The 12,560-nt window shown below is 40.1% G+C and overlaps 1 protein-coding gene across 4 annotated transcripts in view; it reads left to right on the top strand.

Moving 5' to 3' along the window:
- Nucleotides 1–12,560, top strand: part of RAMP3 (receptor activity modifying protein 3) — a 56,849-nt gene that overhangs the window by 10,156 nt on the left and 34,133 nt on the right. For 2 of the 4 annotated variants that reach the window (XR_010069899.1, XM_063325655.1), the window contains exons 2-3: nucleotides 7,609–7,638; nucleotides 10,362–10,494. The exons of 1 other annotated variant lie outside the window; for it this stretch is intronic. Coding sequence is in view for 2 of the 3 variants with exons in the window: in XM_063325655.1 (XP_063181725.1) it covers nucleotides 7,609–7,638; nucleotides 10,362–10,494 (163 nt within the window). In the remaining variant the exon portion in view is untranslated. Of the gene's footprint in view, nucleotides 1–4,159; nucleotides 4,283–7,608; nucleotides 7,639–10,361; nucleotides 10,495–12,560 lie in introns of those variants that run through there. One more of the 4 variants, XM_063325657.1, reaches the window with a different exon arrangement.

Here is a 12,560-nt window from a genome sequence, read left to right on the forward strand (position 1 = left end):
AAAAAAAAAAAAAGTTGCTTGGCTTCTCTTTCAGGCTACTCCACAGGAACATATTAGAGTTCTTATTTGTCTTGAGGGACACTTTTTTTTTTTTTATACTCATTCCCAGGTGGATAGGTATAGAGTAAAGTCAGTATAGGTATAGAGTAAAGTCAGTATTGTGCTGACCTTATGTGTCCTTGTTATAGGGAAACCTTATGTCACATCACATTTTTTTTTTGTGTTTTCCTACCTTTTTGACTAACGGCAAGCAACAGGGTTACAATAATGATCACCCATTAGGTCAAATATGTGCTTCCAGGTGATCAGGTGGCACAGTGCCAGACTGAGGTCCTGCGTGGGGATGACCAACTTCAGTGTCTGTCACAGTTTGCTTGCGGACTAGGGGTGTGTGTCTCTCTGCAGTAATTGCAAGCTGTCTGGCCTTTTGAGGGAAATAAATCTGAACTATGCTGCCTCATTTGTTGATGTATCTTTCCCATGACTTACACGACAGACACATTTCACAATTATCTTATAGGCAGAGAGAGATCATCATGTTCTTCCGTTGCTTTGGTCGTGGTCCCTGCATTGTTGTCGAGTGTCATCTTTAAAGAGTTGCTAATGCCACAAATTTCTTTCTAGTCTAAAAATTAAGGAACTCCTCTTATTCTTCTTCAGTTTTACTCTCTGGAAGGATCGTGAGTTGGGACTTCTATCAAGGAGCACATTTGTCTATACCACTCTTCTAAAAGAATGTCAACAGAGTTTACTTCAAGCAATTGATTCTGCTGTTGGAATATCTAGTTCATCTACTGTCTGAAAGTCAGCGGCTGTAAAAAATACCATTTTACATGTGCTTCATCAAAAACATAACAGGACAGAAAAGAGGTGAAGAAAACATCACATTTCAGGTCGAGTCACACAGCCTCTATTCGAATACAGATCTTAGCATTTGGTCGATTGCTAAGTAATCCCCTCCCTAAGTGTGTTGTTGAACCGGTATGCTTAATTTAAATATTTATTTAACAAATAACTAATTAACATTTAATAAAGAAATAATTAAATAGAATATACTGGTTTTATGTTTATTTAAATAAAACTTACTGGTTTCAAACAAAGTAGCAGAAACCCCATCCAACACCTCTGGAAGTAGACATAGGCGGTGCAGAAATTGTGAAGTGTTATTTATATGCTGCCAGCAGTGATTTAAGAACTTCACAAAGGAATGTAAAGGACAATTATTTGTATTCCTGCTCTGAAAAATTCCCAATTGAAGTATGAGTTCAGAATAATTGTCACATTTCTTTGCAGTCACTGGAAAGCTGGGGAACTCTGAACCAACAGGAGACGGAACAGTTGATGCCCTCAGTAATGCTCCCCGTTGATTTGCACTGATGAAATGAAAAAGCTTAAATTGCTTCCTTTCATGCTTTTCTTGCTCTGCAGGAAGAAGACTCTAATATCCAAAATTGTTAACTGTCTGAATTACCTTACCAATTCAAAAGCAATAATGTAATGCCTCAAACTGTGATAAAAGTACAGCACTGAACAGCGCTTTTAGTTTTGAATATTACGTTTCCATGGCTAATATACATCTTCCATGTAGTTGACGCAAGAAAAAAAGAAGTGGTAAAAAGAATTCAGCATCAAAGCAGCGGATAATGCAAAGCTGACTTCTGTGTTACGCTAGTTCTCTAGATAGGTTCTTGGACATGGGGACAGATCCGTCCACCCTGCCAACAGGTTTACCTTGCCCCTGCCTCCATGTGCTGAGGGTTTTTTTTTTTCTGGGCCAATTTTGAATGCAAGTAGTATACTTATTGCAAGCTTCTGTTTATTCCTGGCATCCTTCCTTTGTGTTGGGTTCCTGTCATTGCCTGGCTCCGTGAACTTCAGTTGCCTCATTTCCTTGGCTGCTTTCACACTATGTGATGACGTTCTTGCGTCCTGTCCCCCCTCTCCCCGTCCTGATCCTCTTATAAAGAAAAGTGTCAAAGGGACAGTTTGTAACTGAGAACAAAAGATGACCTTCTGAGACATATATATTGTAGTGAGGGTTATTTAAAGATGGGCAGGTGGGGCTTTAGGTTTTGTACCAATAGTCTTATTTATCCTTTCTGTACTTTTGCAACAGCCTCTAGACTTGAAACAATACAATCACTCACGTGTGCTTTCTCTCTGAGGGGGGGCTACCTGAGAAGATATGTTTCATTTTCCCTATAAATATATGCATGCATTTCACTGTGTAGCAGCAGAGGTATCCAGCTGGACCAGTTTTTTAATCATGTTCATTAAGCCTGGGTGGAAGGCTGTGCTTTGCTGGCTGCTTGCCGACGTGCTATCAGGACTCTCAGTGCATTAACAGTGCCCTGAACTGGGTCCCCCTTTGCCCCCATGTATGGCCCTGAGCTACACCATAAGTGGTCCTGGCTTACTGGCTGTTTTCCTGTATGTGCTCCAGACCTACGTACGGGTTGCCTTGTCTCCCATCCCATCTCTGGCACTATCTCCTGCTGCTGCTATCTGCACTCCCTGCCACGTCGGAGCTGTTGATGGAGCCTGTTTCCCACCCATGGCTCTGCCCATCCTGGGGGATGGTGCTGAGGTCACCCCAGCTCATCACCACTTGTCTCCGATTTTTTATTTTTTTTTTTTCTGAGTGTGCTTCAGACTTTTTCTTAGCAGTTTATGCTTTGCCCATCTATATAGCAGTTTCGTGCTAATTGTCACTTTATTATCTCTATTCAGGGTTTAAAGCCCTGCTGTGGTTAGCTGGAATAAGAATTGGGCTCAGAGAAGCAAATATAAAAAATAATTATAATAATTAAAAAATAACCCAGAGCTGCAGTTTGTGGGGATACAAAGTAGGCCTATAAGGGCAGTAAGGATAAAAGCTTAGATCTGTAAGCACAGGCTGCAGCAGGGGGAGGGCCAGCCAGCTCCCTATGGCACTTGAGCAAGGTCTCTTGTGTGGCTGCTGAGTAATACATTGCTTCAAGCTTCCGCAGCCCTGTAGGTAGCTATCTGTATTAAGACTCTTCCCTCCGAGTTGCAGGCAGTGGCACTGTGGGTGTTAAGCCAAATCTGTTTCAGTAACTCAGTTATCGTGTCTGGTCAGTCAACATATGTCAGCAAGCTCCTTAATGGACTACTAGCTAAGGATCAGCCCCTTTTCTTCTGACAGCAGGTGTAGCAAACCTTGGCTTCTAGCAGGAAGGACAGAAACGGTAAGTTTATTCACCTGTTTCTCTTACTGTTGGGACTAGTTTCTGCACTCCCATCTTCATGACCATACCCTGACTTGGTCCATCTCTGCCCCTCCTGCCAGCACTGTGCTCAAGCAGGCAATACGAAACTGTGTGCCCTAACGAGATGCAGAATTGGAAGAGAGACATGTGCCTTCAAAAAATGTTTACTGATGGTATTTGGCTGAAGCTAGGTATAGAGATTATGCAGGGGAAAAAAGTGAGTTGGATGAAATATATTTGAAGAAACTGTTTTGTCTTACAGTCCTATTATTCAAATCAGGGGGCCTCAATCCTTCGTGGGACCTTTGTGGGCTTTCCCATCAAGGTTTAGGATTGCTCAGCCTCTTCAGAGTCTGAGGTGTCTTGGCCACATACTGGGACTTGCTCCCCACAGCGGGCTTTTAGAGAAGTCATTGGAAGGCAGGCTGTGGTAGCTCATCTTTCCCTTCTGTGTTCATACAGACCCTAGTGATGTGTGAGGCTCTTGAGGTTGTAAATGCCCCCGAAGACAGATAATAAAGAAACCCTACCCCAACCATAACCAGTGTTTTTCTGATGCAGCGGGATGCCTCTTAACATTGTGTCAGAGCATAGGTGAGGTTATTTCCATTGGAGTCTCATGCGCATTGGATACTCTGAAATGTCTGTGCATTCCTGCCAGAAAACCTGTAATGGTATAACTTGGGGTTTACATAAAAGATCAGTGAATTTAACATGATCTTTAATACTACCTATGCAATAGGTAACTTTATGTAACATCCGAACACCTGGAGAAACATTGGTACACTTCTGTAAGGTTGATCTCTTCAGTATTTAAAAGCAGATTTATAAAAGGAATGTGCGTAATGAGATTTGATCAGTATGACAAAATGATATTAATGGAGTATTAATCTCTCTCCTGTGTTTCCAACAAATCATAGGTGCACGACTGCAGAGAAGCAGCTGCCATTTAAAACTGCAGTTTTAATTGCTTTCTTGAACTGTATGTCAGAGCAGTTCTTGCACAGTAACGTGCTGCTATCAATAAAACTTCAGATTCTGCAGACTGACAGGTGGTTTTTTTTAGTGCATAACTTCCAATATAGGTCTGATGTCCTGACATATAGTTAAAGATTAGATGATGGTAATTGGCAGGATTGTCTTTAAGAAGAGGTATAGAAATAGGGTCTTGACGTGAGGTCATTATATGTTCTTTTTTTCTTATGAAAATTATGATTGATAAAAATATGTTTTTGAATCGGACATCGCAAATTTAGAAGAATATACATAGGATTACACTGTTGTAATTGCTTGTGAAAAGCTGCATACAGTGGTCAGGTAAAACCAGAATTATTTGATATCTGTATTCTGAGAAAGTATTGGAGACGCTCAGAAAGCTTACTATCCTGTCAGTAATTGCAGCACCCTGAAGAAATGTTCAGGCAAGGTTAAATAATATTCTAACGTTTCCCTTATATACTTACACAAGGTTTTCAAAAGTATTTTTACAAAGTGTTTGGAGGAACGTGCAGTAGGAAGAACCCACAGCAATTCATATGCTGCTTCAGATTTATAAAGTAGTTGCATTACAGAGACTTTCAGTGCTACTTCTAAGCCTCTGGAAAAAAAAATACCAGTGAATAATAATATTATAACAGAAAAATAAACATTGAGAAATATTTATCCATTTCACAGAAAAGCAGAAGTTTATATACTTGAAAAATTATAGGACAGTTACCCTCTCATGTATCACAAAAGAGAATTTACGTATTGCATTCTGAATTCCCTTTTTAATGTCAGAAGAATGTCTGTTTACAAAAACAGAGTAGAGAGTAGATAATAAGAGGCTGAAGTGAAGGCTGAAGTCTTGGACTGGATTTTCTTTTTTTTTTTCCATATACAAGATTTTGAAGTAGGTTGTTAATAAAAACTTGGATTTTTCTTGGTCTCCTTATTTTCTGTTACTTTATCCTATTTTGCTTATCTTTTCTTTTTCTTTCTCTTTCCAAAGGCTCTTAAAACCTGTTTTTCCCCATCTTTCGTTTGATGGTGCTTTCCTTCACCTCTTGTGCTGGCTATAAGCTTGGTGGTCCCTTCACGTCTGGTTCCACTAATGCTAGGGGCCATCATACACACTGCTACAGTGGATGGAGAAAATAAAAAGTTAAAGGCCATGGCTGTGGTCCATTATTAACATGGTTAAACCTGCAGGCAACTGGTACAGTTAAACTGAACCCCCTTTTCCCTCCCTTAGATGCTAGTTCAGGTAGGAGTGTATCACAACTGTTTATTTTTGGGATCATGGTGGCAACACCTTCCAACACGGTGACCCACTTTGCCTCCTCCGTGTATCTAGAAAATGTGATGGCATCTGGCATCAGTCTTTGAAGGAATAGGCTGAATTTGCCCCTTCTTAAAAGAGCTTCTGGAAAGGTCATACTTCTTGTGTAAACTATCACGGCCAACAAACTGTGGTCTCCTGATTAAATCTTTATTATGCGTTGAATATCTAGGAATAAAGAAAACAGAGAGGTGGACCTGATAGCCCAAATGGTGGTCTGGATTGTTGTTTTACCCTTCTCTGAAGGTATCTGGACTCTTTTGTTTGACGATAGGTGCAAAACATCCTGTGTTACTTTGTTACGACTGGATCAGAAAATGCAAAAAGCACATTTTCCTGTGAGCAGGGGGATTTGTGAGCACAAACCTGTGAGCCTTTATTCAGTACTTGGTTTATCACAGCTTCCCTGCCTGACACTGGGGTAGTCACTCAGCCTCTCCTCTGTAAAACACGGGTGCGTTGTTTTTTCTTACTGGTTCTCTTGTGTTGTAAATCCTGTTTTATTTGCCTCACCGTGGTCTTGTGAGGATTACTGCAGCAATAACTGTGAAGGATTTAGAGATCAGTGACTTGATAGAGTAAGAATTGGGGGTGCAGCCTGTGGTCTTCAATGGGAGCATCTGGGGCACCTTCGTGTGTCTAAACTGTTTCCTCAGAACGGGTGGGTTTGTCTTTCTCCTGAAGTGTGTGGTTTTAATTTGGACTTCAGTTTTCTGCAGTTGATAAGGCACATTTTCAAGTGAGGATTAAAGAAAAAAACCTACCCAGCAACTCAAGTATGTTTACTGGTATAACAGCTAATAGCCTGGAAAGAAAAGTGCTCTATTTGTGAAAGAGATACAGCCATCGGAGTGTATAATGGAGTTTCAGCTCTGTGAGCTTGGATGCAGCAGAATTTTGTGATACTTGGATTCCCTCTCTTCAGTTTCAGTACATTCTGGCTCATTAGTAACTAAGACAGAGGTTAATGCCTGTCTAGCAGAAAAAATATGTTCATTAAAAGGGTTTAAATTCTTCTCAGATATATGTACACAACAATTGCAGTTAACTCAGTTGAGAGCTTGGCATATCTCAATGAATGCACAGTCTATATCAGTATGATTGGGACTGATGTTCTGCTACGTTTATCTTGATTCATTTTACTGGAGTGACGCATAGCGTATAAACAAGGAGGCCGCCGTCTGTGTGAAATTAGTAATTTCATTTCTGATGCAAGGTTAACACTATAAAGATTTGTCAGCAATTTTTTTTTTTTTTAGTGGTACCTCAAAAATAATTAAAGCCACATCCCTCGGCTATATTTGCAAAATCCTAAGTGTGGCTGGAGCTGTGCAAACACTGGGCTTCTGTTAATTTAGTCCATCTGGATGTACTGCAAATAGCTGATCAGAAGACTCCTTCTGTTGGTGTAGCCTGCGTTTCCATTCGGATGCTCTTTTGACATACCTGTGTTAGCATAATGTCCGCATGAGAAGCTTATGGCTTTTCAGTGTAACATTTTTCAAAATGTATGACTCCACTGTGCAAAGGGTGGAGACCATGAAACACAGTGTTACGTTTCCAAATGAACGGAGTACACGCTTGTTTATGATTCTGTGCTTGCTTAATTTTAAGAGCAAAAGGATGTTTGGTTTTTTTTTGTGTTCTACACTTTAGAATGTGTGGTTCACCTACATTGCGAGTGAATGTGTTATCTTCTCCAACTTTTTCACCCTCAAGAAGCTTAAAGTAAAAATTTCCCTGTCCCTAATCCTTAACATTGTAAACTACAGGAAAGAAGTGGTGTGGGCAGACCCGTAACAACTCTGCATGAGTCAGCCATTTAAAAGATAGATTAAAAAGAAATTTATAAACATAACCTTCTCTAAATGTTTATTTTCCCATTCAGGCACATTCTGTAATAAAACTGAAACTAATGTTTGAATGAACAGTTTGAGTATTCTGTTGAAATCTAAATTATAAGGAAGTTTGCTTGTATCTGCACTAATTCTCTTATATAATAGTATGTATGGAGATATCTAACTCATCTCTTTTTTTTTTTTTTTTTTCCCCCCCTAGTTAATGGTCTAGTGATGCTTGGATTCACAGGTGAGCTTTACTTCTAAAATTCAAACTTCAGTTTCTGTTTTGTTAATGGCAGCCATTTGAGAAGCACTTTCATCCTATCTCATTTCAATTGGGCAACCGTCATGCATTTTTTACAACTGGTCTTGTCCATCGACTGCATGAACAGAAAGTGTTGTAGTGCTTTGTAACGGTCAGTCTCAATAGAGATGGTAAAAGTGTAGAATTATTCATCATTTGTAACCCCTTTGTCCAGGGATTCAGACAGAAACTCTGATGTCATCAGATTGTTCCCGTCAAATGACTTTATCAGAGCTTTTTCTATAACCCTCCGAAATACTGAAGCTCTAAAGAGAGCCAACCAAAAATACCAAAGCCATGGAAAATCCATTTAAATACCTCGCTGGGAAGGGCGTGAAGTAAATTGTCAACGCACATGACGTAATGGAGGAGAAACTTGTATTCTGTTGGATTTATAGGGATATAAATCAAGTGATAGCTGGCTATTCAGAATACCCTGCCAGGGAAGGCAGCTTTGCCTAACTTTTGTCAAAGCATCATTGTAGGATTTAGGTTGCCAGCTATGCAATTTTAATATCTGGGTTTGAATTCTGCCCAGCCTTAACATTCATGTGGAAATCTAGCCATGAAGAGTATAACTGCTGCAGCTGCCAGATGAATTGGTGGGGAAGCTTACATGGGCAGGGTCCATGCTATCATGTTAACTTCCCAAGGACAAAATTGCACTGCCGCTGTTTTGTAACTTTCATCATTTCTATCACTGGTGATTAACTGTAGTTGTGTTTTTTTTCTGACATGGATGAAGGCTTAGTGTTAGCTCTAAGAGCTCTGACAATCAGACGTGGTGAAGGAGGTAGGTAGGGTCAAGTCCCAGTGAGTCGGCCATATGCCTGGAGAGGTTTGTGGTCCGTATGAAATAGTAGGCTTGGCGTTTCAGAGGTGACGTAGGCTGTCCGGTTATGGGTCTGCTACCATTGGAAAGCACGTGAAAGCAAAGTAATTTCTTTGGTCAGATGTGACAGCTTGTCTCTCGTTTGGCACATGGCATCACTGTGTCATTGATTTCCCCAACTAAAGAGTCGGCTACGGTAGTTGGAGTTAAATTGCAAGGTGTTCCTGCCTGGGCTCCGGAGGAGCCATCTCCTTCATGGGTGAGACACTTAATGTGCACTTCAGCCTGTTTTGCAATCACATGCCCCATTTCGAATGGAGGTGTTCAAGTTTCTGATTGATGGCTGGGTCATGATGTGAAGCCTGAAACCAGTCATCTTGCCTTAAGTTTTCTGGACTAAATAGTGAGGAACGGGGCCCTTTTGAGGGTGAGGACTGTGCCTGACTTCTCTTCAAGTGAAGGCTTGCATGCCTTTGACCTCACTTCACCTGGCAGCGTGTTTGGCTGTCACCAGGTAAAATTAAAACCGCCAGCTCTTTCAGCAATGATGGGATCCTGCTCTCAAAGTAACTAATAGAAGGAAAAGAAATACCTCCTCTCACTGGCGTAAATAGGGTCTGAGTAAAAATGTAAGTTCAGATGAAAAAGGTGCGAGACCTGATTCTACTTAGACTTGTTTTCTGTATGATTAAAAAAGGACGAAGTGTTCTGTTCTTCTTGGCTTTATTCTTAAAAAAAGCTGTTCCTCCAGAGTTCTCAGGAGGGTTGCCTGACACCTCCTAAGAGGTTTGTTATGGTTGCAGTTTTGTTCAGTTAAATCCTTTTCTCAGATTTGTACTGCTGTAAAAAGAAGAAACGACACTGTTTTTTTTCTGACTAATTTAATTTAGGCATTTATATTAAATATGTTGACATACATATGCTTACAGGTAATTTTTTACAAAATGTATGCATTTTGTATGTAACAGAGCAATCAAAATAGGAAAATTATAAAGGTAAAGCAAGACACATTTACCTAAGTCAAGACAAAGTGTTTCAGCCTTATTAAAATCAAATGCTTTAGTTAGTCCAACAGAATTTTTTCTGAGTTTTAATTTTATAAGAAATCATAGGATGGTGTCAAAATACTATCTTTGTATTTCAATGCGGGCGTGGGCTGGATGAGAAAGACCTTTGACTTTGACTCTAAATATTGTGGAGTTGCCATTAGTGATTGCAAAAGAGAGGGACTTGCTCAAGTCAGGATTAACTCTTTGCAAGTAGCCGCATGCTTGTAACATCAACATCAGATAATGGTAGAGAATTCCTTTAATATATACTAAAGATATACTAAAAAACAAAGCTTAATTGTGACTGTGGGATTTTGAGCCCTTTAGCTGGTAAGATATACAGTTGTTTCCGACATCCAAGTTCATTTACAGTCATATGGTTAGTTCAGTGGGACAGATCTGTATAGGCTTGAGAAGTGCTTTCTACACTGAAGTACGTGATCAGTAATTCCAGTCAGCTTTTAACTATAGATGCAAACAGACAGTAATAAATTAGCATGAGTAGAAGCTAAGTAAGATCAGAAAAGTGACTAGGTATGTTCCTCTATGCTCTGTCTAAAAGATGATACTATATATGGTAACCTATAGTATGTGATATTAAGTTATGTTTTTAATTAATTTATGTAAAGGTATATTTTATCTAGAAAATTGTCTAGAAAGCTGAATGTTAGGTTTGCAACAGTGTAGGTGACAAGCAGAATTATGTGAAGGAGTTTGTGAGTGATGTGTTCGTGCTTCTTCTATTTCAGTGTTTGAGTTTTAAGGTGCTTTCTGATTTTACCTAGGTGCACGTCAACAGACTAATCTCTGCAATGAATCTCTCATGTTAGAAAAGTTGCCTGCCTGTGGAAAATCCTTTGAAGAGATGATGAAGAAAGTGGACTCTAAAAAATGGTGCAACCTGACAGAATTTATCATGTAAGAGTCAGTTTTGATTTTGATCGTTCTCACCTTTTTGGTGTTTGTCCTTGAAAAAAAGGATCACATACGAAAAACACTGTAATGCCTGCATCCCTAATATATCCCTGATGCATTTGTGTTCCAGATAAATTGAAATCCTCCTGTATTTGGTTGCCAGTTGCAGAGGGCTAAGCTGTAGTTCTTAAGTCCCTGCAGAATGGCTTCACGCGCACAGAGAGCGCCAGCTCTTAACTCAGAGAGTGCACAATATAGAGCGCTTCAATGAAAACTAAGCAGTGGGCTAATCGATACTATCTGCTGTTCTTTTTACCTCAGACAGTTGTGTTTATATTTAGTTGATACTTCTGTGCATTTTAGGCAAATGTTACTTAAATAATTTTAATTTTTTTTTTACTGTGAAACCACTGAAGCGATGTGCTTTTATGATTACGCTATTCTGTTTTCTCTGATGGTAGCAACAGATTTCCTTCTTTTATTGAAATGACAGGAATATTTCCTCATACGCTGTTTCAGCAATCCACCTCTTGTGTGAAATTGTCCTGTCCGAATGTAAAACGATTCGGCCTATTGAAACTGCTGCAGTTTGTTTCTTTGCCTGCCAGATAACTTGGAGAGAGTGAGCACCACCCATCTTGTTCAGATGTCTAAAATACTGCAAGACTGACAGTAGCGAGGGTGGCATTATTATTTTCTTCTCTCTATTCCTGTTCTGTAGTTGCTGGAGGTATTTGAGCATCTCTCTCTGAAGCTGCACACTTCAGACTCTGCTCTGGAGGAGACTCACAGGGCTTCTGTGAGTGGTGGCAGTTTTGGCCTTTGTGGAGCATCTGGTTCTTCAGAGCGTGTCTACTCATGCATAATGTTTGGTTTTCGGAAGCGCTGAGTACCCTCTGCACCAACTGAAATCAGAGGAAACTGCAGGTGTTCAGCACTTCAGAAAACGAGACTCAAGTGAATTAGCTCTGGTGTGGTACGAGCCAGCCTGAAGCAGAACATCTTCCTGGATTTGAAGCTGCGCTGGTGCCATTTTTGGGGCTGCCCCAGAGGCAGGGGAGCCACAAGCTAGCTGTCACCACACCTGTAACGGCGCCATTTAGCCCCGGATATGTTCTTGTCTCATATGATCGTTGGTCGTGTCTCCTATTTAGTATCACCTCACGTGATGCAAGATTTTGCAGTCACCTTATGCAAGATTTTAACTAGCTGATCACCAGTAGATACGATAGATAACAAAATGTTGGACTGCTGTGCTATGCTGCAGCAGTTCCCCATGTGTCTCTTACCGCTGACACCCGTGTTGACATGTCCCACCTGATAATGTTGATAACGTTTCATAATCTGACAGCACACTAACAACGTGGATGCGATTACTTCTTAGTGCTTTTATTTGCACACCCTAGATGACTTTACAACCTTTAAAAAGATAGTTTCTTAAAACACATGCACTGGAGTGAAAGATGCACTCATGCAGCTCTCTCCAACTGTGGGGAAGAGCAAGAGGAGGTAAGCCCTTTTTATCCAGCTTGCAGAAATTGCATTCAAATCTGACGAAGAATTGTTAGCATATAAAGGAAAAGAAAATTGTGGCAATGCAGGTACTGCTGAATTTATTTAACAAATATCTGTACGTTATGGGGCAATAATTTTAATTTTGCAACTCATCTAGGTGTAAGTTGTTTGACTTATTTTGAAGGAAGCACTGTAATTTTGCTCCATCTGATCTTCATTATAATTGTATTATAATCAGAAAACAGAGTTCTTTGTTGATATCTTGTTCATACTGGTAAGTGTCCTTAACTAATGGGACTACTTGCAGCAGAGAAAGAAAGGTACCTACAGGAGTCAAAATACTAAACTCTGCCTTTGTTAATGCAGGTGAAGAAGCAGGCAGATTTTTGCAAGCCTTGCGCTAAAATGTCTTCAAAAGTTTAAATATTTTGGTGTGAGATTTTTTTCAAGGTTTGGAGGTGACTGAAGTCTCTGAGTTCTCCTGATTTTCAATTAAGAGTTCAGAATCCACCTTGCTTTTATCCTTTCCGATCGCACTTACCCTTTGGTGTCAT

Source organism: Chroicocephalus ridibundus, chromosome 2 (genome assembly GCF_963924245.1).
Source record: "Chroicocephalus ridibundus chromosome 2, bChrRid1.1, whole genome shotgun sequence".
Classification (NCBI taxonomy): domain Eukaryota; kingdom Metazoa; phylum Chordata; class Aves; order Charadriiformes; family Laridae; genus Chroicocephalus; species Chroicocephalus ridibundus.